Source organism: Perca fluviatilis, chromosome 19, assembly GCF_010015445.1.
Source record: "Perca fluviatilis chromosome 19, GENO_Pfluv_1.0, whole genome shotgun sequence".
NCBI classification, from domain to species: domain Eukaryota; kingdom Metazoa; phylum Chordata; class Actinopteri; order Perciformes; family Percidae; genus Perca; species Perca fluviatilis.
In genome coordinates this window covers 34,308,613-34,331,919 of record NC_053130.1, presented here as the reverse complement: position 1 = coordinate 34,331,919, position 23,307 = coordinate 34,308,613, and the positions used below count along the sequence as shown (strand labels likewise).

General features: G+C 40.3%; 2 protein-coding genes across 17 annotated transcripts in view; both read left to right on the top strand.

The window, feature by feature from the left end:
- col13a1 (collagen, type XIII, alpha 1) overlaps positions 1-9,225 on the top strand; it is a 169,877-nt gene extending 160,652 nt beyond the window's left edge. For all 16 annotated transcript variants that reach the window (XM_039783682.1, XM_039783675.1, XM_039783670.1 and 13 more), the window contains one exon: positions 8,572-9,225. In XM_039783682.1, the coding sequence (XP_039639616.1) occupies positions 8,572-8,604 (33 nt within the window). In that variant the 3' untranslated portion in view covers positions 8,605-9,225. The remainder of the gene's footprint in view (positions 1-8,571) is intronic.
- Positions 9,226-21,356: 12,131 nt separating this feature from the next.
- LOC120547505 (cGMP-dependent protein kinase 2) overlaps positions 21,357-23,307 on the top strand; it is a 36,970-nt gene continuing 35,019 nt past the window's right edge. The window contains exons 1-2 of the mRNA XM_039782939.1: positions 21,357-21,463; positions 21,967-22,121. Of these exons, the coding sequence (XP_039638873.1) occupies positions 22,000-22,121 (122 nt within the window). The 5' untranslated portion in view covers positions 21,357-21,463; positions 21,967-21,999. The remainder of the gene's footprint in view (positions 21,464-21,966; positions 22,122-23,307) is intronic.

Sequence of the window (23,307 nt, the reverse complement as noted above, 5' to 3'; positions counted from 1 at the left end):
ACGGAGAAGGGCACTTTTTGCGTCGTATCTGACGCTGACAGCCACTGTCCAAACGTCCCTATTTTACGAGTTCGGAGTGAGAACTCAGTTCATTGTAAATAGTTCTGCCAAATTCTGTGGGCAGCCACTCCTTGCTTCATGATCGTCAGGCTCTGTGTATTACCTGTAGTGTTTGTAGATTGTTTGTTTGTATGTCTTCTAATTCAAAGCGCAGTATACAGCCCACGTTGTTGGATGGAAATATTGCTGCTCACCCTTACAGCATGTTGCTGCAATCGTCCCATTGTCTCATCCATTTATGAAGAAAGCTGTAACCTGCTCGGACAATGGAGATCTTTTTTTTTAAATCAAGAACTATAGAACATTTTATTTACAAGCAATTATATGGAGTATCTGTCCTCATTAAGCTAACCTCATTAACTTTACCAAGTGACTCAGTGCTGAAGAAATGGATGGACTGACCGGATTGGAGCTTGATCCATTATATGCTGCTGCTCTTTGACAAAGCTTTGTTTGTGTTTGTGTCTGCCTGAATTTGATGTTGCCATGAGAGATTGTTGTTGGATCCTTGCCAGAGATTAAATATTCATTGTGTCCTGTTGCTGCACAGTACCTCACATTAACCCATGCCATCGTCACAAGCTGGCCCTTATTTTGCTGTCATATTGATCATAAATACTTAGGCCTATGTCCAGATATGTTCTGCAATGTTCAAAGTGTTGATTGTGTTCAAAGTGACAATCATAATTAAATATACATTTCTGAAGATTTTGGTTTTGTTCTCAAATAATGTTTTACTCCTGTATGGAGTCTAGAGAGTGCCACTAGATTCATTATAGTCATTTTCTGTACAAGACACAGCTTTTTAGAAAATACATTTAAAAACAAACACACGTAGGGCCCTATTTTAACGATCTGAAACGCAAGTAGCTTTATGGGCGGATCTCGGGCGCTGTTGCTATGATACCAGCTGGATAAATGACTCTTGCGCCGGACCCAAATCTAAAATGGGTTGGTCTAAAGTAGCTAGGTGTGGTTTGGGCGTAACGTGCAATAAACCAATCAGAGCATCAGCTCACATTCCCTTTAAGAGCAGGCGCGCTTTTTCCATGGCGGATTGCTATTATGACGGTGGATTTGCCTGGCACACGCCAGCGGGAGCTGTCCAGGATGCGCCAAAGTAATAAATGCCCGTCTTGACCGGATTGATTAACAACTGGCGATGTTGCTGCAGCCTCTCAAGCGCATCTCCTCAAGTCTGGAGAGGATTGCTGCAGCCATGGAGCGTGGGCCTCCAAACGCACCACCTGCTCCTGTTGTGCCTCTTCCTCCTCCCCCCACTCCATCTCCATACACCCGCTCCACCAGGAGCGCATTGCCACTCCCGGACCAGATCCCGCCGGAGTGTCCAATCCCACCGTAGTTCAACATCACGTCTCCTTAAGTCCTCTAATATTTCCTCATTTATGTCATCAACACATCCATGATTCATGGAAATGTGTAAAACACAACAAGCCACAAAGAATGCTGCGACTTTTTGAGGACTGTACTGTAAAATGCCTCCTGACCTATACAAACACCTGAAGCGCATTTTCAGTAATATTTTTCTTTGTAATTATGTATGGTTTGCAAAAATGGGAACTGCTGCGTCCGTGTAGATGAGAGAAGCATGCGTGTATGCGGTTGTGCGCAAGCTAGATGACGGCCAAGCATGCGCCCCTAAAATAGCATCTGAATAACGCGCCACTGACTTTAGACTAGCGCCACTGACTTTAGACCAGGTTTTTCCTGGTCAGTGGCGGAATTGTTTTCTGAAACTGCAAAATAGCACCAGGGAACATTTGCGCCTCCTCTTTTTGCTGAACCGCCCCCCGGAGTGCAAATTCATTCCCTAATTTACCGACGTGCATCTGTCGAGGGAAAAGTCCGCTGTGCGTCGGGTGCAAAATAGGAATGATACATGCGTCGGTGTACAAGATAGTGCAAGATAGGGCCCGTAAACTGTATATGTTTTTCAGGTTATGCACTGTGCAGTAGTCATTGTTGTAGGGTCAAAATGTTGCAGGATATGGTACACACTTATGTAGACGAATATTGTATTTTTGTGTTACTCAAAGGTGCAACTACCCTAAAGCTGATATAACACACACTGCATTGTTTCTTTGGTATTTCTAAATGTCTCTCAAACAGCAGTTCTCAAAATGAATGAATGAAAAATAAATATTGTTCTCAGGAACAGAACCAACAATAATCTGAAGGAATGCCGTTTAGACGGAACTGCTTTTACCTGAGTTCCTTTTGAAATCTAAAGAGTAACATAACTGCTCACATGGGAGATGTTGAGAGTATCCGCCACCTCTATGTACACCTGATCCTGTCTATGCATGGGTTCGACCACTTATATTGGTTTGCTGATTGTGTCCAAAGAATGCTAACAGTATTTGATTTGAAGTTGCATTAGTGTGTGCCTCACCGCATGGATTGCAAAGTTTGGTTTAGTTTGGGCTTTTTAATGATGTGCAAGACAATTTTATTGTTGGAAGACTCACCAAAACATGTTTTAAATCTAAAGGAAAGATCCCTCAACGTACACTTGTGAAACAGCTGTCATGATGTCCAGTGCAAACCAGAGTTAATGTAAATACATTAACATTACATATAATATAATTATACAGTGCTGTTCTAGTCTTAATGACTAATCAAAGCACTTGAACATAGTACAGGAACCTTTCACCATACACACACTGTGGCCGACGCTACCATACAAGGTGCCACCTGCTCATTTGATAAACATTCACACACACTTACCCTCAGTTCAGTGTATTGCCCAAGGACACTTGGACATGGGACTGCAGGGCCAGGGCGTGGAACCACCAACCTTTTTGGATTGGTAGGTGACCGCTCTACCACCTGAGCCACAGCCGCACAGTTCAGTTTTTGGTCGCAGTTTTTTTTTCATCATATTGACAAAATGTATCCAGCAAAGCTATAAACAAAATACAGACCAGACACGAACCACATAAAAATGCTATATTATGTAGGCACTGAAAGCTCTTTGCTTTGACTTCAAATAAGTATAATACAGCAGACCTGGTCAGCACAGCAGGCAGGCTGTTCCATGGGAGTGTATTAAATAAGATGCCATTCATTATTACATTGTAAACTAGAATGTGGAACTCAGGAACCCAGAAGCTGTTGACCTGAGTGATGTGATAGACTTTTGCCTAACAAGCTGATAGTATACCTTAGAGCAAGGCTGTTTAAAGCATTACATATCCAATGGCAAGAACTTTAAAATGCATCTTGGAGCTAAACAGGCAGCCATTATAGACACATACACAGTTTGGGATAATTTGATCCGTAGTGTCTAGATTTCTACGAGGCTGCAGTATTTTCTAATCAACTGCAGTCTTCTAGTTGCTCTTTTTGGAAGTCCAACAAAATATCACAGTTATGTTAATTGGCTGCAGGTTTAAAGTAATTTACACTTTTATTATTGAATAATAGAAATAGATTTTCAGGTAAGGAAGCAGATGTGGCTCTAACAGTTCTTAATCTGGTAAAGACTAGAGACTTGCTGCTCATGCACCTTATACCCTGGAATTAAAAGGAAGAATTTAATTTTAGACTCAAAATCTTGTTTTTTTTAAGCTACATTGTGTAATAAATTCTCCCATCTAGCGGTGAAATTGTATATTACAACCAACTGAATAAGACTTTCTAACCCCTCCCATTCCAAGCGTGTTTTAACTCCTAAGGTGGCCGTATTATTCCAAGAAGTTCCACTTCGTCCGTGAGTGTTCCTTCCGGTGTAATAATAGTTACGTAGGTACGTTATTTTGGTACCATTTCATTGCTAACATCAGCTATCAGGTTCCCAAACATATGCAAGTTAATGTTAGTAAAGTATAAGTGCTATCGTTATTCTGTATATTGTGCAAGAATAATAATGTAAGGCAATATTTCCAGCATAGGAGAGAAGCAACAGGGGTTTGTGTTTTTAATATATTTCTCTGAGCAGTATGAACAATGTCAATGAAACCAAAATTAGCTTTTAGTATCTACATCGTTTATACGCAGTCTGTGTTCTGTGTATGACGTGAGCTGTCTGCCAGGGAAATCACGACACATATGATCACGTTTATGTTACAAGGTGGACAATCCTTTTTCATCATTGACGCCAGGAAAAGTATTATAGACGTCGTTCTAGTGTTATGCACAACCATGCTATAGTTAGCCACGCAACTATAAAACTTCAAATTTACACAAATTGGCAGAATTACCTTTTGAGAAGAAAGCAGGCAACTTCGGCGTCCCTTTTTAAAGATCCCATGGCATGAAAATGTCATTTTATGAGGTTTTTTAACATTACAGTTTTTTTCGATTGCTAAACGACAGTGGGCACAACTGGAGTCACGTGTGCTAAACTCTAACTACAGTCTGCACAGCAGCAGTTCATGTGGACCAAACTCTAGATCATTTTTCATTGCTTGAACACAGTTTTCAAAACTCTACCCACTTATCTCATGACTTTAACCACAACATGCACAACACTGTAGATTTACAGCACTTTGTTCAAATGCTAACACACTGCTGTCAAAACTGTTAACCACACATTCAAAACAGAATAGATTTCAGTCTGGTGCCTATCAAACACTGCTGATTGCAATTTTAGCTGAAAGCCTAAGCAGGTGTCTTGTTTTAGACTAGTTAGTGAACATATATGGTATTTATACAGAGAAAGCTCAGAAAGTCTTTTTTTGTATACAAACACCAAATAAGAATGAAACAATTATACACTGTACTGTTTGAGAGAAACAGGTAAAAGAGAAAAGATACCAATATGTCCAGGTAAGATGTCTGAGGTTATGTACACAGCTATACAAAAAAAGTGAAAAACAGTAAATCTTTACAATAGTAAAACTGCGTTCTTACTGTTTTTCAGAAAGTAATGGAGGTGAAAGCAATAGAAACACCACATTCATTAGTATTTAGAGATGATGAAGACATCCAATGTGATGAAGAAAACTTGCCACATGATGCTGGAGAGAGGCAGGATTAGTCACACTATTCGTTGGTAAATGTTATGTACCTTTAGTTTTTTTCCCCAGGAATTCCATAAATTACTAGAGACAAAATACTTTATTGAAGAAAACTGCTGATTTTCATTCCTTCTTGTTTACCTTATGTAAAAATTGGTATGCTATACAATCTATATTTTTTCCTTAAATAAACTGTTGAGTAGTGTCAAGTCACTCAAATTGTTCAAACTGTAAAGATGAAAAAGTTTGTAATTTCTGTATTGGTGTTTGGCGCTAGTGTTTTTACCCTCAGTGTGTTCTGAGTGACAGTGTGTGTTATCTCAGTGAGGACTGTTCATAGTGTTTGAGACGTGTGTGAAGAGTTGTGTTGCTTTAAATGAGTTTTGCAGCTGATGTGAACTGTTTAGTTCAGGTGACTGTTGGTAGTGCAGACTGTAGTTTGAGTTTTGCACATGTGACTCCAGTTGTGCCCACTGTCGTTTAGCAATCGGAAAAAACTGTAATATGAGTTCCCCCAGCCTGCCTATGGTCCCCCAGTAGCTAGAAATGGTGATAGGTGTAAACTGAGCCCTGGGTATCCTGCTCTGCCTTTGAGAAAATGAAAGCTCTGAAATCTGGAATCTTCTCCTTATGAGGTCATAAGGGGAAAGGTTAACTCCCCTTTCTCTGCTTTGCCTGCCCAGAGAATTTGGCCTGCCCATTTGAAAGAGAGACATCATGTCTTTCAAACGAGCAAAGTGGCAGTTGGTCAAGGCCACCCCCCCAACATCCACCTTGCCCCCCCCCCTCTCTCCTCCTCAGTAGCTACAGACACAGAAATGGCACATCCTAAGGAAAGCTCATTTTGGGACTGGCTCTAGTGGCTGTAATTCTGCACCAAGGCTGAATTATGGGAAAGAGACTTCAGATCCAGTATTAGGGGACCACTAAGGCCTATATAAAAAGAGACTTCAGATCCAGTATTAGGGGACCACTAAGGCCTATATAAAAGCATCCAAAGAGCACCATGTCATGGGACCTTTAAAATCCTTGCTCCTCTTTCCATCTTGGAAAAGCCACTCCAATATTAACTTTGGTCTTGTTGCGTTGCCTGTCGCATTGTCGTTTTAATTTGCTTTTTAACTTCCTTAGCGACTCCGTTACATGTCCTGAGTTTAAAAGCGCGAAAGGTGGAGGTATGTCCCTTTTTGGCTAATGTATTTTAAAGATGGAGGCGCAACATGGCGGCCGTAATTCGAGCGACTCGCCCGTATGTATTCTGAATGATTCTGAATGGCAGATTCTACGCTTTCGAGAATACTTAGATTAGTTGGTGGAAGTAATTACACATGAGTGAGCACATATTTGTTAAAGAACAAAGTTTTTTTTTTTACAAAGAATCAACTCAAAACATTACACAATGAAGCTTTATTGAAGTAGTCCCTTGACCGACGCTCATTTTTTAAGTTTCAATAGCCAAACATTTACGTCTTTGCTTTCAGTAAATCAGATATAAACAACTATTTTGTGTAATGCCAGCTATTAGTCTGTCAGAATAAACCCTTTTCCTGTGAACAGCCAGATCAACCAAACCATCCATGCACGATTCAAATGGTAAATTAAAAGGATACAATCTAAATAACATCAGTAAGCATCAGTAATCTTGAAAATATTTCACGATAGAAACATCTACAACACAACACAGCATACCAAAGAAAGTAGCTAGTGGAAGATGACTCCGTAGATTATCTTTTAACCCTCCCTGGATCTGGTTTAGTAGCCTTGGGCCATGGAACTTCCTTATCAATATGGATGTGTGCTCATACTGTGCTATTACTATGGGCCTTTTCACACCTGAGTTCCAAGGGTCACCTTTTTGTTATATTGAATATATTTGATCCAATTAGTTTTCTGCAATGAAAAGCTTATTAAAGAACTATACATTTAGTTCAATTTTATTTAAAGTGTCAAATCACACAACAGAAGTTATTCCATAAACATTTTACAGATAGAGTAGGTCTAATTTACAAAGACCCAACAATTCCCCCCCAAGAGCAAGCATTTAGTGCAACAGTGGCAAGGAAAACCTTCCTTTGAACAGGCAAAAACCTGGGACAGACTCTGGCTCTTGGTGAGCGGCCATCTGTCGCGACTGGAGCGTACATGACATACTTTCTAACAGACAGGCTTCCCCGTCCCTCTTTTCTCTCTTGTGGCAGAATTGTTGGGAGTTTTTTTTCCAACTGACTCCTGCAGCTTATTTAGTTTTGTGTTGTTTGGTTTTGAGAAGCTGCAGCATTTGTTCAAAGTCTAGTCTATATCTACGACATTCCACTTCCAGGATAGCTCCGTTGCCGCTGGAAATTTTGCCTGATGTCGTCTTTATCGGCCGGATATCTGTGACCTCCTCTTTTTTGAGTTGGTGTCCTCAGATCTCTGCAGGGTAAATCCAGACAGCTAGCTAGACTATCTGTCCACTCTGAGTTTTCTGTTTCACGACTAAAACTACTTTTGAACGTACACATGTTTCACCAAAACAAGTTCCTTCCAAAGGCTATTTTCCAGCGACACCGTTGCTCCGTCCGTTGCTAAGCGCTGCCCAAGACGATTGTGATTGGTTTAAAGAAATGCCAATAAACCAGAGCACTTTTTTTTTTTTAACGCAGCACTGTGGAGGAAGGTCTGGCAATGCGAGACTATTCAAAGACAGACTGGAACATACACAGTTCATTTACTACCACTTAAAAACTTTTATTTAATTTCTTCTGCTCCGATCGCAACAGCTGTCTGCTCAAAGCGTCATCACTCTCTCTCTCTCTCTCTCTCTCTCTCTCTCTCTCTCTCTCTTGCTTGACCACACACTCACTGTGTAAACACTAAGCCCTGAGTTATTTTTTAGGTCCTTCCCAACTCTTATAACACGATCATAGCCTGCCAGAACGTCTCATAATTTGTCCAAAGTCCGAACCATCCAAAAAATACTTTCATGCTACAAAATGATCTGGACCATGGTTCAGTTTGAACAAAACCACCTCTTTTCGTAGGACCAACCTCTGGCTGTTTGGTCCAGACCGTGGTCCGGGGGAGGTTTTACATCTGTAATTTTGGTTTGGATCAAACTGAAAAAAATTCTGAATGTCCGGACCCAAAAAACGAGTTAAGTGTGAAAGCACTCTATGGAACTTACAAAAAATTGGCAGGACCATAACGTCATAATGAGACCCTAACACTGCGCTCTTTGAGGCTTTGGAGCTTGCTAATATCACCAGGTAACATCAGATATTTTCAATAAAATCATCAAAGCAAACAGTCAAGTGCAGGCGGTTCTAGGTTTGGCCACGGGGGGTGCGAGGTTTCTAAAAAAAAAAAGAAGACATTTGTTTAAAATTGTAAGAAAAATTGAAAGTAAATCAGGAACTAAAGCTCAAATCATTCTGGAAATGCACTGGACATCAAAGACTAATGATTATAACTCTTTAAGCGTTAATATCCCTGTTTCTTTTGCTTGTGTTTCCGAAGTGATTAAACTGTATTCACACATATGTTTAAGGGTCAACATCCTTTCCAACTGGCTAAGAAGTAGGACTACTAGAGACTGTCTCCATGACGCCACAGAAAGCAGAAAGGGAACTTGAAGACGTTAGGAGATATCTTTGAGTTTTTACCCAAACCTGGAGTTGGCATTTCAACGTTTTTTCCAGGAGGTCGGACACAGGGCCAGTAATGTCCGAGGCTCCGGTGGCAGTGGTGAGCACATTCACTTCAATAAGACTGGGGAGTAGAGGCGTTGCACCATCCTTAAGTTATTTATTGAAGGCTCTGTGGACAGGACAGCCATCGCAGCCACAGGGAGATACTGTACCTACCCATGTGTTTCTTTGACTGCATTCACTTTGATCTATTTAACTCCCGGTGAAAGCGAGGCATGGACACTTTAGCACATGCTTTTTGTTGTGTTTGACGTGACATCGATACTGTAACTGTGATAAAGAATTCAGAGCAGCTCACAGAGCAGGTAGATGTCAGGTGTTTCCAAGAAATAACAAAGGGAGACCCTCTTGATGATTCCTTCTTGATATTATCTCACTCACTGCCTTTTTAAAAAATCCCTTTACATGCAGCTATGACATTTTGTTTGAATGATTGTGCTGTATAGGAAATACTTTGAAACCAGCATCACATATCATGCCTGGTCACATATATATAATATTATTTTCTTTTTGTATGTATTGAGGTGTTAAAGGACACCATGATTTAATGCTGTAATTGTAAGTATTGTACAATATAAGACAAAGGATTGTATGTATAAAAGTACTCATTTTTTGTAAATAGATTGCATTGATGAAACGTGATTTTACATACAGAGTAAGCATCAAAATTCTCAAAGGGCAGTATTCATTTGCTGATTACGTTGGCTACACAAGTTTGGCAATTGTCAACTATTTTCAGTTGCATGCTCCACCAGTCTCTACCACATGCAATAAAATAGGCTATTGCATGTAATACAGTATTTATTTTTCTCCAAAAAATGTCCAATTAGTCTTTTTATTGTTTTATCACTCTGAATATGAATGGATATTTAGTAAAATAATGAAACAAAACAAAGCACAGAAACTAAAAAACACTATTTTCACAGCTGTAACTGTACATGCAAATAATCAAAAAAATGCCCTTTGTCAGTGTGTCACATTTTCCTGTTTCATCGAAAATCAAATGTACAGAAGCATTCCTTATGTCGTATTGACAGCTGCCTTTAAACAGACCTGGGTCAAACTGGCATTTCATATTTTTTTTTCTTCAGTTTTTGAGTTCAGTGATTGAAAGAAATGTAATGCTGTTTCGTTGTTTCAATGGGTACCAACAAGTGTACCGACAAAAACTATTTAGTGAGTGGCATTTACCTATTGTTCATTTTTAAATTTGATGCAATGAAATTTGCCTAAATAACGCTTTATTATTGAATATATTTTATTTGTAAATCTGTAAAAAAAAAAATTCAAAAGCAAAAATACAGTGAGTACAAAGCACTGCAACTTTTGAAACCACAAGCAAAAAGACAAAACACGAGCAAAGAAAGTAAATATCATCATTTTCTTATGTTTTGTCGATATGACTGTGTTTTGCTGGTTTAATTGTGTTTTGTTCGTTGAGCTGTCTGTTTTTATTTTGTCTGTTGACTTGTATGTTTTCTTAAAGTGGCTATACGTAACTTTCAGTTTGTGTTGATTCTAGCGGCCCCTTTGGAGAAAAGCGGTAGTGTTTGTACCACACCCTGCTGTCATACAGGACTCGGAGTGAGCGTTACCGGGAGGTCATATAGTTGCAATCAATGTTTTGCTCAGACAGAAAATCATTAATTCACAATAAAAGAATCATGCATTGTTTCAAGGGTTGCAAACGGTAACTTAGCCTACTTTGGATGTCTCGTGAGCTAAACAGAGTATCACTGTCACCGGGCAACCTGATCTCACAGAATTCCATGAAATGAACACAGCCCCTAAACTCAAAATCTGTGGCAGTTTCACAGAATCGCAAAAAATTCCGTGATGGGCCCACGGAAGAATTCCGTGAAATGAACACGGCCCCTTAAGTTAAGGAAAAGGTCATGGGTGGGCTCACATTTCCATGACACTCGGGACAACAACGGGACGGTTGGGTTTAGGAAAAGAAGAACGGGACGGTTACAGTTGGGTTTAGGAAACGTGACACGCAGGACACGATCCCCGGTCTCCTGGGTGAAAGTCCTGTGTTTGACCCATCCACCCCCCCCCAACCAACCTCCTTATGCGTATTTTCGGGCTTTCATACTACTCGCTACCGTAGACACTCCTAATGCTACGTCATCTTCTCCTTGACTTTACATTGGCATTGTTTTCCGTGGTGGCCACACAGAATTTTCACACCTTCCATGCCACCACCACGTAATGCGCTGTTAACAGTTTGTGATCATTTCACGGAATTCTGTGAGAGCAGGCTGCACTGGGTCACCAGCCAAAGCTTTAAGAGTTTGTTGTAGCAACCAACGTAATAATTAGATTAATATAGCGCCTTTCATGAAATCCAAGGACGCTTTACACAGGTACAGGGGGAAAAGGGAAAAGAAAATAGTAGGCCAACACAAACACAAACTAAAAGGAATAAAACGTTCACGCTAAATGGAAGAGGGACATAATTTAATGTCGGCTACTGACTACAACCACATCGCGTAATCTAAAGTTATTTTATGAATGAAATAGACATATTATATACCTGAGGGCCAATTCGGGACGTTTTTGAATAATTTACAATCCAGTAATTTTCTCCATCTGTTGAAAGCCTGACCCTCGTCTTTCTCTTTCCCTTTCAGCTTTTAGTTGTTCTATGTTTAATTTCCTTCTTTCCTGTGATTGTCAGGATCAGCCATAACTACAGCAGATAACTTCTCAAATAAAATAAAAATACAATTAGGCCTATAGAAAGAAATCTCCTGCTACCTTTTACCTGGCTGGATACTCACTAACACAGGCTTTTCCGGTGTTACACCAAAATCTGTGACCCGTCACAATGTGTTACTGTAGCGCCGTCTACCTGCCGCTTATCATTTTGTGATATAGCAGGGAAAATTGCACCCGGGCAGAGGCATTAATAAAAACTATATAAAAATAGCGTTCTTTTCACTGTTAGTCTCGTTTGCTGTTTTTTATGATCATTTATGATCATAATATGAAAAACTACACAGTTTCAGAAACATTTAAAAGTTACATATAGTCACTTTAAGTTGAAATGCCCTGAGCTCTCTCAACCGCCATAGAAAGGCACCGGAACTACAATTCACAATAAGTAACATCTGAGTTTATTTAAACATTTAGGTAGGATTTTATTGTGTTGTCTAAAGAAATCATTTTTAATAACAACTTTGCTGCCAGGCAACATAGCATTTAATAACTAATTTATTACAAAGATACACTCCCTGATTGTTTTTTTACAGAATTCAACAGCCCCTCTCCATTCCCATCCATTCTTCAAAACATCCAAATAGAATGGAGAAGTAAGTTTGGGTTGCCGTTGGGTGCTGTAACAAAATTGGGGACTGCACCTGTGACATTTCATGTTTAACATTTCTATGTAGTTTCTTTTTTAACCTTCACATTTCTATTTTGCACAAATATGGAACTAACACTTTAGAGAAAGAAAGCAAGTTGTTCATTTGCTTTATTTACTTTGGTTTGCTCTGTCCTATGGCCATATATACTGTAGCCTATAGAGTTGAAACAGTGTGCTCTTTATGTAATACACTGCAAACAAAGCAGGAATCACTACCTTTTTGTGCATGACTTTGGGTTACGGAATATAAGTTTTATGTTAGTTTATGAGAATATAAGTTTTTATTAACCATCTGCAACAGGTCGTGAACCAGGCAATGTGTTTTTAGTAACGCTGAATCCAAAAAAAGGCATTATTTGACTCATTTTACATGCAAATATACTTTTTGGTTTGTATAAAAGCTGTGCAACATGTGGTTGGTGTGACGGATGTGTTAATGCCAGTCTGTGTTTTTACTTCACTTGATGATTTCTTCAGGTAATTCATAATGTACTCATATATACAGTATATATACAGTATGTATACTGTATACTGTATTTATACAGTATATATATATATGAAAAAAATGACATAGATGAGGTGGAGGCCATCAGTCTGATGATCTGACTACCTTTTAGACTCAAATGACCAGTGTGTGCCTCTGGGGAACGTCAAAGCTCCTTCAGACTCCCTGTCTTTCCAGCAGAGAAACCAAAAGTCTGACCCAGATTTTACACTGTGCTGCGTTCCGGCTGCGCTGCAAATTTTATTGTCTGTACAAGTACTTGTAAGAATAATCACGTTTTTATGAGCTAGTATCTACCTTCCACTCTAAGCACTCTTGAAATTAAACTTCATGCCTTCGCTTTTCTGGCGTTGTCCTTATAAAAAGGATTTGTGATGTCAAATTATGTTTTTCCACCTCCAAGATGAGTCTCTCGTCGTCCGTGGTGTTGTAGAGGAGACATTAGATAGTGGAGGGTGTCTCGCTGTTTCACTTCATAGACCTGGCGGCGCGTATCTTTAGCGGAGCGGAGAGCTGCTTCATGCAAGCTTCTGGGACTCAGCTGGTGGAATACCAAGCATTGACTTGAATGGCTGCGATTGCTCTCGGGGGCCGCGGCGCCTCCAGAACGCAGCACAGACGTGCCCGGTGGAAAATAGGGGTGACAGTAGATATGTAGCTGCGAGGCCCCGCCTCCCACAGTCATCGCTCTCTCACTCCTCTGTTGCATTTTGAAAATATGCTGGGACAGAGGGTTCTCGCAGAATTTGAGGATGTATTTACCTTTAGGGCCACAAAGTAGTGAGTGCATTATTGTGCTTTTAGCATCGCCACTGCGTAGTGTGTGTGTAACCCAACTTCAGTTTGTAGTCAGTCAGTTGGTTCAGTTAGTTTCACCAGCTATGATCCGTGCCTCTGACAGTCTTTGTCTCCACAGCGATGGTGGCTCAAGCTCATGGGTACTGTAGCATTTACGGGTTAGGGCCAATGATAACAACAATTCACACTAAAAGCCCTACATTCTCTAGTGCGGATTATATACTCATGCCTGACACTGCTCTTCAAGTGAAGTGTTAACACATTCTGCTTCAGCAGCAGTTGCGCTTATTTTCTTTAGGTCACACCATTTGTATTTAAATTTGGAACGTAAAGCAGAATTAAATAGAAAAAAACGAGTTCATGAACACAGTTAACCTGCTTTATTTTGATCAAGGTAGAAATCTTGATGTATTATCTGTTTTCAGTTTGAAATTCTGTACTCGTCAGATTCAAAACGATATCTCAGAATGGATAAGAGGGCATTATACAGAATTGGCATGCTATTGTTTTGACATCTTTCTTTCCTTTATTGGTAATGGAATATTAGATATACTGTACAGTTGATGTGTTTCGCACATTCAAAAGAAATGCTCCAGATTGTTGTGCTGCCACAACATTGAATTGAGATGTATAAGTTTATTTTGTTTTGAATCAATGTGACTTCCAACCACAGGTAAGGTATTCACTGCATCCACATGCTGAGTTGCTGTTAGTTTAGTGCAGTGTCAGAACTGAATGTGTATAAGGTAATGATATTGTTTTTGTTTTCCAAAGGAATTTATTTTTACTTTTTATAATCCAAAAATGGCAGCTGACGTCACTGATTGCCAAACAGATTCACTGTTCAGTACAAGTTTTTAAAAACTTTTTAAACAATTTGTCACTGACTCAGAATAAAGATACCTATTTTCAATGGAATTCATTTTGTGTGTGTTTGCTTGCATATGTGTCTTTTTGTTGTTGGATTGTAATGTGTATTTGACTATTATACCTGCAGTGAAGCATCTCTTTTCTTACTTCTGACACAATCCTATTTCCAGAAAAAAATATCAGTATTTTACAATTCTGCAAAACCCTGGTTAACATTTTTTACATCCAGTGCCAACATTGATAAACTTCTCTCTCTCTCTGTCTCACTCTGTCTCTCTACATCCATTTCCAGGAATTGAAAAGATCTGCCTAGAATTTACTATCCCTCTATTAATTTCATCTTAAAAGGTCCCATGGCTTGAAAATGTCACTTTATGAGGTTTTTTAACATTAATATGCGTTCCCCCAGCCTGCCTATCCCCCAGTGGCTAGAAATGGTGATAGGTGTAAACCGAGCCCTGGGTATCCTGCTCTGCCTTTGAGAAAATGAAAGCTCAGATGGGCCGATCTGGAATCTTCCCTTTATGACATCATAAGGAGCAAGGTTACCTCCCCTTTCTCTGCTTTGCCCGCCCAGAGAATTTGGCCTGCCGATGAGAGAGAGAGAGAAATCATAGCTTGCAAACAAGCAAAGTGGCAGTTGGTCAAGGCCACACCCCCACTCTCCACCTTGCCCCCTCTCCTCCTCAATAGCTACAGACACAGAAATGGCACATCCTAAGGAAAGCTCATTGTGGGACTGGCTCTAGTGGCTGTAATTCTGCACCAAGGCTGAATTTCGGGAAAGAGACTTCAGATACAGTATTAGGGGACCACTAAGGTCTATATAAAAGAGACTTCAGATACAGTATTAGGGGACCACTAAGGCCTTTATAAAAGAGACTTCAGATACAGTATTAGGGGACCACTAAGGTCTATATAAAAGAGACTTCAGATACAGTATTAGGGGACCACTAAGGCCTATATAAAAGAGACTTCAGATACAGTATTAGGGGACTACTAAGGCCTATATAAAAGAGACTTCAGATACAGTATTAGGGGACCACTAAGGCCTATATAAAAGAGACTTCAGATACAGTATTAGGGGACCACTAAGGCCTATATAAAAGCATCCAAAAAGCAGAATGTCATAGGACCTTTAAGCAAAAAGAACATCATTGTACTGTCACATCGCGACAAGACAAAACCATTTTAGAACGTTGCAGGGACAAGTTGCAGCGGTCTGAACCGGCCTGTCTCAGCCTGATTCAAGCTAGCTAGAGGTGTTGCCTGCAACTCAGGTGGTCAAATCTCAATGTAACATAGGGCATGTTACCTGTTTCAACAGCCAATGGCAAAGTCAGCTGGTCAAGTCCAACCTGTTCCCACTCCCAACTCATAAAATACTTTATACTAAGACGCTTGGTCCGTGGCTCTTAGCGTCAGATACCGACGCAAACATCTCGCTTCAGTGTGTATATGGAACGCACCGGGAAGAACAGCAGCTCCGCGGCGCTGTACGATGACATAGTATTAAGAGCGACAACGGCAACACCATCCACACTTATGCATAACATGTTTTTCCAACTCCCTTCAAACACGAAAACCGTGATCAACCAAATATGAATCGTAGATCATTCTACCCAATTATTAATAATACATTCTGGCGTTTGTCAACTGTCCTGTCCAGTCCCGTCTTGTCAGTTCTGTTATTGTCCCATCTCACTTCCCTCTGTTGTTCTGTTTGTCACCTTGTCGCGTTTTATGTGTTATGTGTTACACTCCGTACGTGGTGCTTGAAATCCCCCCCCTGCCCTTATATGGATCCAGGGTCTCACTAAAACAGGGTGAATGGTCACAGTGGGGCAGCCGTTAATGCACTGAATGTAATTCTAAATCTGAATGTAACATACTGTGTATATAAAAAATAAGTTGTCCTCCGAAGAGGGGGGGTGGTGGTAGGAAAAAAATAAATAAAAAGAGCAACAACGGTAGCGAGTAGTATGAAAGACCGAAATTTCGCATAGAGAGGCAGGTTGGGGTGGTGGATGGATCAATCAACACAGGTTTTTCACCCAGGAGACCTCGGTTCATGTCCCGTTCTTGTCCCGCATGTCACTGAAACGTACATTCTGTAACCCCACCCACCATCTTTCCCTAAACCTAACTGTCCTGTTCCTGTGCTGCATGTCAGTTAAATGTACGTCCCGACCAAGGGTGTCTTAATATTATGCCAAAGGAGACTTTTCTTTGCATCCATTCATAGCATACATTTGCAAAAGCCACTTGTGGAGGCCTTTTTATTTGAACCACCCATGGACGGCTCAAAATTCTCAACCTGCATTCTTTAAATTCTACACACTGGTGTTAGTTTTTGATTCAGGACTCCTGTGGAGCAGCCTGACATGAGTCACAGCACAATAAATGTAGATCGCTGGGAAACTCTTACCGTTATCTGCAGCTCCTCTGAAAACTTGGTTTAGGTTCCTCCTTGCCCTCGTCCGTCCACCCCCGCCCCCCTCCAGCCAAAACATTCTCACTCCCATTGCGTAATATACGGACGCATGGTCAGGTGCTTTTGGCATTGTTTTTGACGCTAAAAGTCTCCTTTAGCGCCATATCTAAGTGCGCTAGGTCGGGACTATTGTCGTCACTTTTGACTAGGGTTGGGCATGGTTTTGATTTGAATGATTCTGATTCTGATTCTGATTCCAATTCCGATTCCGATTCTTCCTTTCGATTTCGGTTCTTTCGATTTTCGGTTCCGATTCTTTGAGGGGTGGAGTCTAAACATGTCACAGGCTCATTTCACAGAGGAACATTTTATTTTGATTCAATAATGAGTTTTAGTTTTGGGAGCTGCAGCCCATGTGGGAGAAAATTAAGAATGCCTCTGCACCAGACCAAAAAACGTGATTTATATATGCAGAACTTGCACCCTGGTCTGGACTTACATTCTCATCTTCCTCCTCCACTTCATCATTATCATGCCTTTTCTCCTACCACATTGTTCTGACATCACTACCTTCTCCATCCACATTTTGTTTGAAACGTGGGTCTAATGCTGTTGCCACTTCAAGAAAGTTCCTGATGTCCTCGCTCTGTAAAATAAAAATGTTATTTAAATATACAAAGTCACAGGAACAGAACTATTTAATATATTGTTCTTTAATGAAAGTTCACCTAATTTTTACCTGATATCGCTGGGACAAGTTTGCCCAAATTTGCTTCTTGAGATTGGATACAAATACTGTGTCTCCCAGTAAACAGTAAAGTGCATCTCAAGCTTTTTGAGAAATGACAGGATCTGACCACATGTGGGGTTCTTTTCAGTTGAAACGCAAAGCGTGGAAGTGTAAAGAACTCTCATCAAATTGATGAAGTCCTCTGCCTTCCTGAAGTCTTCATCACTCAGGCGGGCAAGTCTGTGTGTGACAATTAGGATACATTTTATAATATAAAATGAATAGTTATTCTTGCTTTTTATTTTTAATTATCTAACATTACTCTCACTTGAAGTTGACTGAAACTTGAGCTGCTTAGTGTTTTATTCATCTTGTGTATTGGTGCTGTGCTGTATAAATACATTGAGAAGGATACCCAGATTTTCCTCTCTCCTATCTAGCTCTACCTGTCCCTCTCCATATTCTTTCTCAGTCGTTGATCCAAGCTGGCTGCTTGAATTGCAGGGTATTGCTCTAGGAATCTCTCCATCGTAAGGTAGAGAGAGTTCCATAGAGTTCTCACATCAAGTGTGAATGAGTGTTGCGGCAGCTCTGACACGAACAATAAAATCACAAATACAGAGAAACAAATGATATATAACATCATACAACATTTATGTGATTTAGTTACATTCACACATCAGCTAGTGTTGTACTATTTGAAAAAAGTAAATGCATGGAAAATTTATGTTACTAAAAAAGGCATTTTAATTATATCTTGCTTCTCTCGCAGAACAACCTTTGCCATCGAGGACCTCTTCATCCACACGATGATGGCATGGATCTTTGCAGTCCACTGAGTCACTGCAGTCAGGGAGTAGAGACTCTGTGCTGCAAGATTGAGTGTGTGAGCAAAGCAGCCCAGTTTCACAAACTCTAGTCTTTTTATGGCTATGTCCATCTTTGCTGCATTATCCACAGTAGCAGCCACTACTTTGTCAAAAATGCCATATTCTTTCAGGATGTCGCCGATCTCCTTTGCCACGGCACGTCCGGTCTAGGCTGTGTAGACAGCTTTGGTTTGCAGCACTTTTTGCTTCATTTTGCCCTCCACTAAATAGTGTGCTGTGACAGTTGGGTAGTGGTCTTGAGCAATGCTAGTCCAAGAGTCACAAGTGAGGGCAACAGAGTGGCCATCAGCAAGCACAGAGATAACATTAGATTTTTCTATCTTGTGCCAAGTTGGGATTAACTGGTTTGCCAAATAGTCTCTGGTAGGGGGGGTGTACTTGGGGTTGATAGAACGGATCATATCCCTGTGAACATAAAAACACATAACGATAGGACCTAACGTTAACTTAGTATAGGTTGGAAAGCAAGATTTCTATCTTAACTCTTTGATTAACATTACCTGAACGTCGTGGATTCTACATCAGAGAAGGGATGCAGTCTTTTCACCAGATATGAAGTAACTTTTCTGTGGCACTCTTCCACTTTCTCCGCTGGCATTGTCCCCTGCATTGTTCCCTGCAAAGGTGAATGGAGTTTCACACCGAGTCTCCACCGGTTTAGCATTAGCAGCAGTAATATTAGGACTGCTACTAGCGTGGGCAATTTGCGTAACTCTACATTCATCTACGAGGGAAAAAAATAATTTCAGTAACGTTGTTGTTCACTACAATTAGCAATTTGGTCAAGAACTTTGTTACACTACAATCATTTACCTGATTAACGCTACTAACGTTGGTTAGCGCAGTGTTGCCCGAGGAGGACGACAGTGGACCTGCGCAGCACGTCGAACACGCTACACTCCTTGTTAATTTGTACACCATGCAGGCGTAGGTGTTTAGTCATATTTGTAGTGCATCCTCGCGTGCAAGAAATAAGTTTGTCACATGTGTTGCACTGTGCCGACCCAGGCTTTTTTAAGGTGAAATAAAGCCACACTTTTGAACGCGCTTACTGTGCTCCATGGCTGCAACAGAACAAGCGGGCGTGGCAAGCACTTCCGGAAATCCGGTGGCCACTATGGAAACCAAAACTTGCACGTTTGGAACCGATGATCGGAATCGAAAACCAATTTTCTAAACAATTCCAATGGCATCGTTATTTTTTAAATGGTTCCAAGTTGGAACCGGTTCTCGATGCCCAACCCTACTTTTGATGCAGTTAGGTTTAGGACAAGATGGTGGGTGGGCTTATAAAAGGATTGTTTACGTGACACACGGGACAAGAACAGGACAGTTGGGTTTATGAAATGAAGAACGTGACAGTTGGGTTCAGGAAAAGAAGAATGGGACAGTTGGGTTTAGGAAAAGAAGAACGGGACAGTTGACTTTAAGTAAAGAAAAACAGGACAGTTGGGTTTAGAAAAAGAAGAACGGGACAGTTGGGTTTTTGGAAAAGAAGAACGGGACAGGTGGGTTTTTGGAAAAGAAGAACAGGTCAGTTGGGTTTAGGAAAAGAAGAACGGACAGTTGGGTTTAGGTAAAGAAGAACGGGACAGTTGGGTTTAGATAAAGAAGAACGGGACAGTTGGGTTTAGAAAAAGAAGAACGGGACAGGTGGGTTTAGGAAAAGAAGAAAGGGACAGTTGGGTATAGGATAGATCGTGGGTGGGGTCATTGAACGAACGTTTCAGTGACAGGAACCCCGGTTTTCGGGGGGAAAGTCCTGCGTTGTCAACCCAAACAACCTCCCTATGCGGAATTTTGGGCTTTCATACTCGCTACCATTGTCGCTTTGCCCGGTGCATTCCTTAAACAAGCAGAGGGGTGCTTATTGCGTCATATCTGATGCTGAGAGACACTGACCAAGCGTCTGTATTTTACGAGTTGGGAGTGAGAACAGGTTGCTCCAGCAAAGCTCACTCCATTGTGATTGGTCATCTTTGGATGACCTCCAAACGGGACGGCTTCGGAGCGTGCAGCAACATGACCATGTAGGGAAGTCTGTTTCATTGACGTAGACAAATATGGGAAATTCAAAGACCCCACTCAGACCCAATGAGATCTGAGCATTCAGAGCGTTTTTCTTCAAAGTTCCACTGTCCATGGCCCTTTTTTACTTCCTCCAATGTAATGTCATGATTCGCAAATGTGTTTGGGCTCTATAATTGTTTTATAAATGTTTCCAACCTAAATTGTGTAGCAAATAATCACTAAGAAAAGCATCAACAAAATCAGATGGAACATGATTTCCTGTTTTTTTTGGGCTTTAACTTGTGTCTGTCAATAATTTTGGACAATGTTGTTTTCTAATCAATAGGGCACATATACAAATTCTATTTGTTGCATCCAGATTTTAAAAGGGTTACAGTTTCACATGTTCATGAATATAGCTGATTAATTTATTATACAGAATAAAACTAATATTTATCTGGGTGGTGTTCCCACACAATATGTTTTTTAAAATAACCTTGTAATCAATTAAATAAGCAGATATACATTGGCAGATTGAACAGGTTTTATAGTGGCTGTCTCTAATTCTGCAGTTAAAACTATCATAATTTTTTAAAGCTGTGAGTATTTGCCAGATTGAATCCAATTAAGAAAACTTATCATTATGGGATCACATATTTGTAACACACTCGGAACTGTGCGCCATACGCTGACTACGGTATATGCAATTGTAGTGCTCCAGCCACAATTAATTAATTAATTTAGTACCAAGGCACAGTCAGATACTGAGAAAAAAACACAGAAAGGGTTTTTATTTCAAAATGTTATCCAAATACTAAATACAAAAATAGAATTGAACTTTTTATTTTCAATTTCCTCTCCCTCTCTCAACATGTCAAACGCCACAAGGCCACCAGGGGTTGCCAGACACTTCCACTTCATCAGCAGATCCACTTCTTGGTGACACAATTGGAAATGAACAAAGAGCCTCCAGTCTCCCAGCATAGATGAGTGTCATTGGGCTTGTGGCCAGCAACCAAATAAGACGCAACTGGATTCTAGAGGGATCATAAAGCCGTGATCATATAGTCTGTGTTTCAGACAATCAGGATTATCGTTTTCCACACATTACTCAGCCACTCCGTAAGTAAATAATGCAAACTGTTCTTTTTCTTGATAAATAGACTGTAGACATTGGGAGAATCTGAAAGCTGTATGGTAGAAAACCCAATTTGAGACATGCTTAAGCATAATTAATGAATTAATGTGCTGGAACATTTGGATAATGTTTGAGTGAGTAGTATGTGTAAAGGATGTTTGTAACAGAATTCTGTTAACCTGAAACAAGTAATTTGACGGGTTTTCATTTCATATATATTAAGAATCATATGACTGACACACATCCTCAGTCAGAATAATCATATATCAGAAATTGTCATTTTTGTAAAGTAGTTTAGGAATTTTAAGAAAGGAGGCAATAAAGAAGAAAGAACACCGTTCCAATTTGAAACTAACAAACTACATATTGTTTGTGTTGTGAAGCAACGGATGTGGCACTGTGTCCAAGACAAATTTCCCCTCGGGGACAATAAAGTGTATTCTATTCTATTCTATTCTATTCTATAACTTGTAGTGCTTCCTCTCAGACAGTGATCGCAGAGAGACAGAGGGCCATTCCTATGGTGGCCAGCCAATGCCTGGCCATGGGCAACGGTTCGATAAAAGCCCCACAGGCTGAGGAGACCAGCTGCCTGGCCTCCATCCACACAGAGCCTCCTGGCCTGGACACAGACGTCCTCAGGTTAGAATCAAACCTCATGAATATATATGTGCTCTATTATGAAAACCTATTGTTACAGGATGACCTGTAAATATGCACTTCATACTTAACTACTTCTCAACATTTTAACCATTTCATCCTTTGTGTTATATTGAGATTTGTGTGTGTGCTCTGCTGTATATACATTTCAATAGTGAGCAAATTATATTATTTCACACGTGCAGGTATTAAATGCCACTTGGACTATATAAGTCCTTGCACAACAATTCAACAATTGAGAGTGAACAGGCAGCTGGGAGCGAGAAACTAAACATAAGAAGAGGCAAAGAATTACACCTGCGCGTATTAAACTAAGCAGAAGTGCACAGAGCAGCCAGCACGTACGAGAGAGTGTCTGCTTGGTGAGCGCTGGAGAGCATACAAGCTCTCACACATCACTCTCCAAAGTGGATTTATGCTTGTGCAACTGGAACTGGCTTTTGACACTTTGGGGGCGGAAATCAAGGGAGGCGCTGGCAGTCTCATGATTTGTCACTTTCAAAGCGATCTCACCCACACTAGTCTCCTTAGTCTACCTTGATTGACAGCTATCATTCAGGAAGCCTGGAGTTGGTGTATCGGCCTAAGAAATGTTTATGTCTTTATTAACGATGTAGCTCAAGGTAGTACCATAAACTGTATAATTTTCTCTTGTCGGTTTCGCATGGCATGATTGCTTCTTAAACTTTGTTGCTAAAAATATGACAGCACATCATTTTCACTTTTCCCACTGTAGTCTTTAAAGGGAGGGAATTCTTTTTCAACATGAATCATTTCAAGAAGTCTGTCATGATCACCTAGTTGGATTGATCCACCCCTCGCTTGGATGTCACTGGTCTCTGCTTCTGTGTTCGAAACTGGAAAAATATGGAGGCTGTTCTGAGAATGTCTCACAGTTCAGTTTCTGATTATATTGGGGTGAAATACAGCATTCAGTAGCAAACACATGCTTCCTCTATAACTAAGATTTTCTCCAAACTTAATGGCAAAATGTCTTGTTTATCAGTGCCTTCCAAAAGACTTATATTAGTATTTTCTTTAGGGTTAAGCTAAAAACACATGGTTTTCCAGTTTTCAATTCAATTTTATTCATAGCAAGAGTTATCTCAAAACACTTTACAGATTTAGACCATACTCTATAATTTAGAAAGACCCAACAATTTCCCAC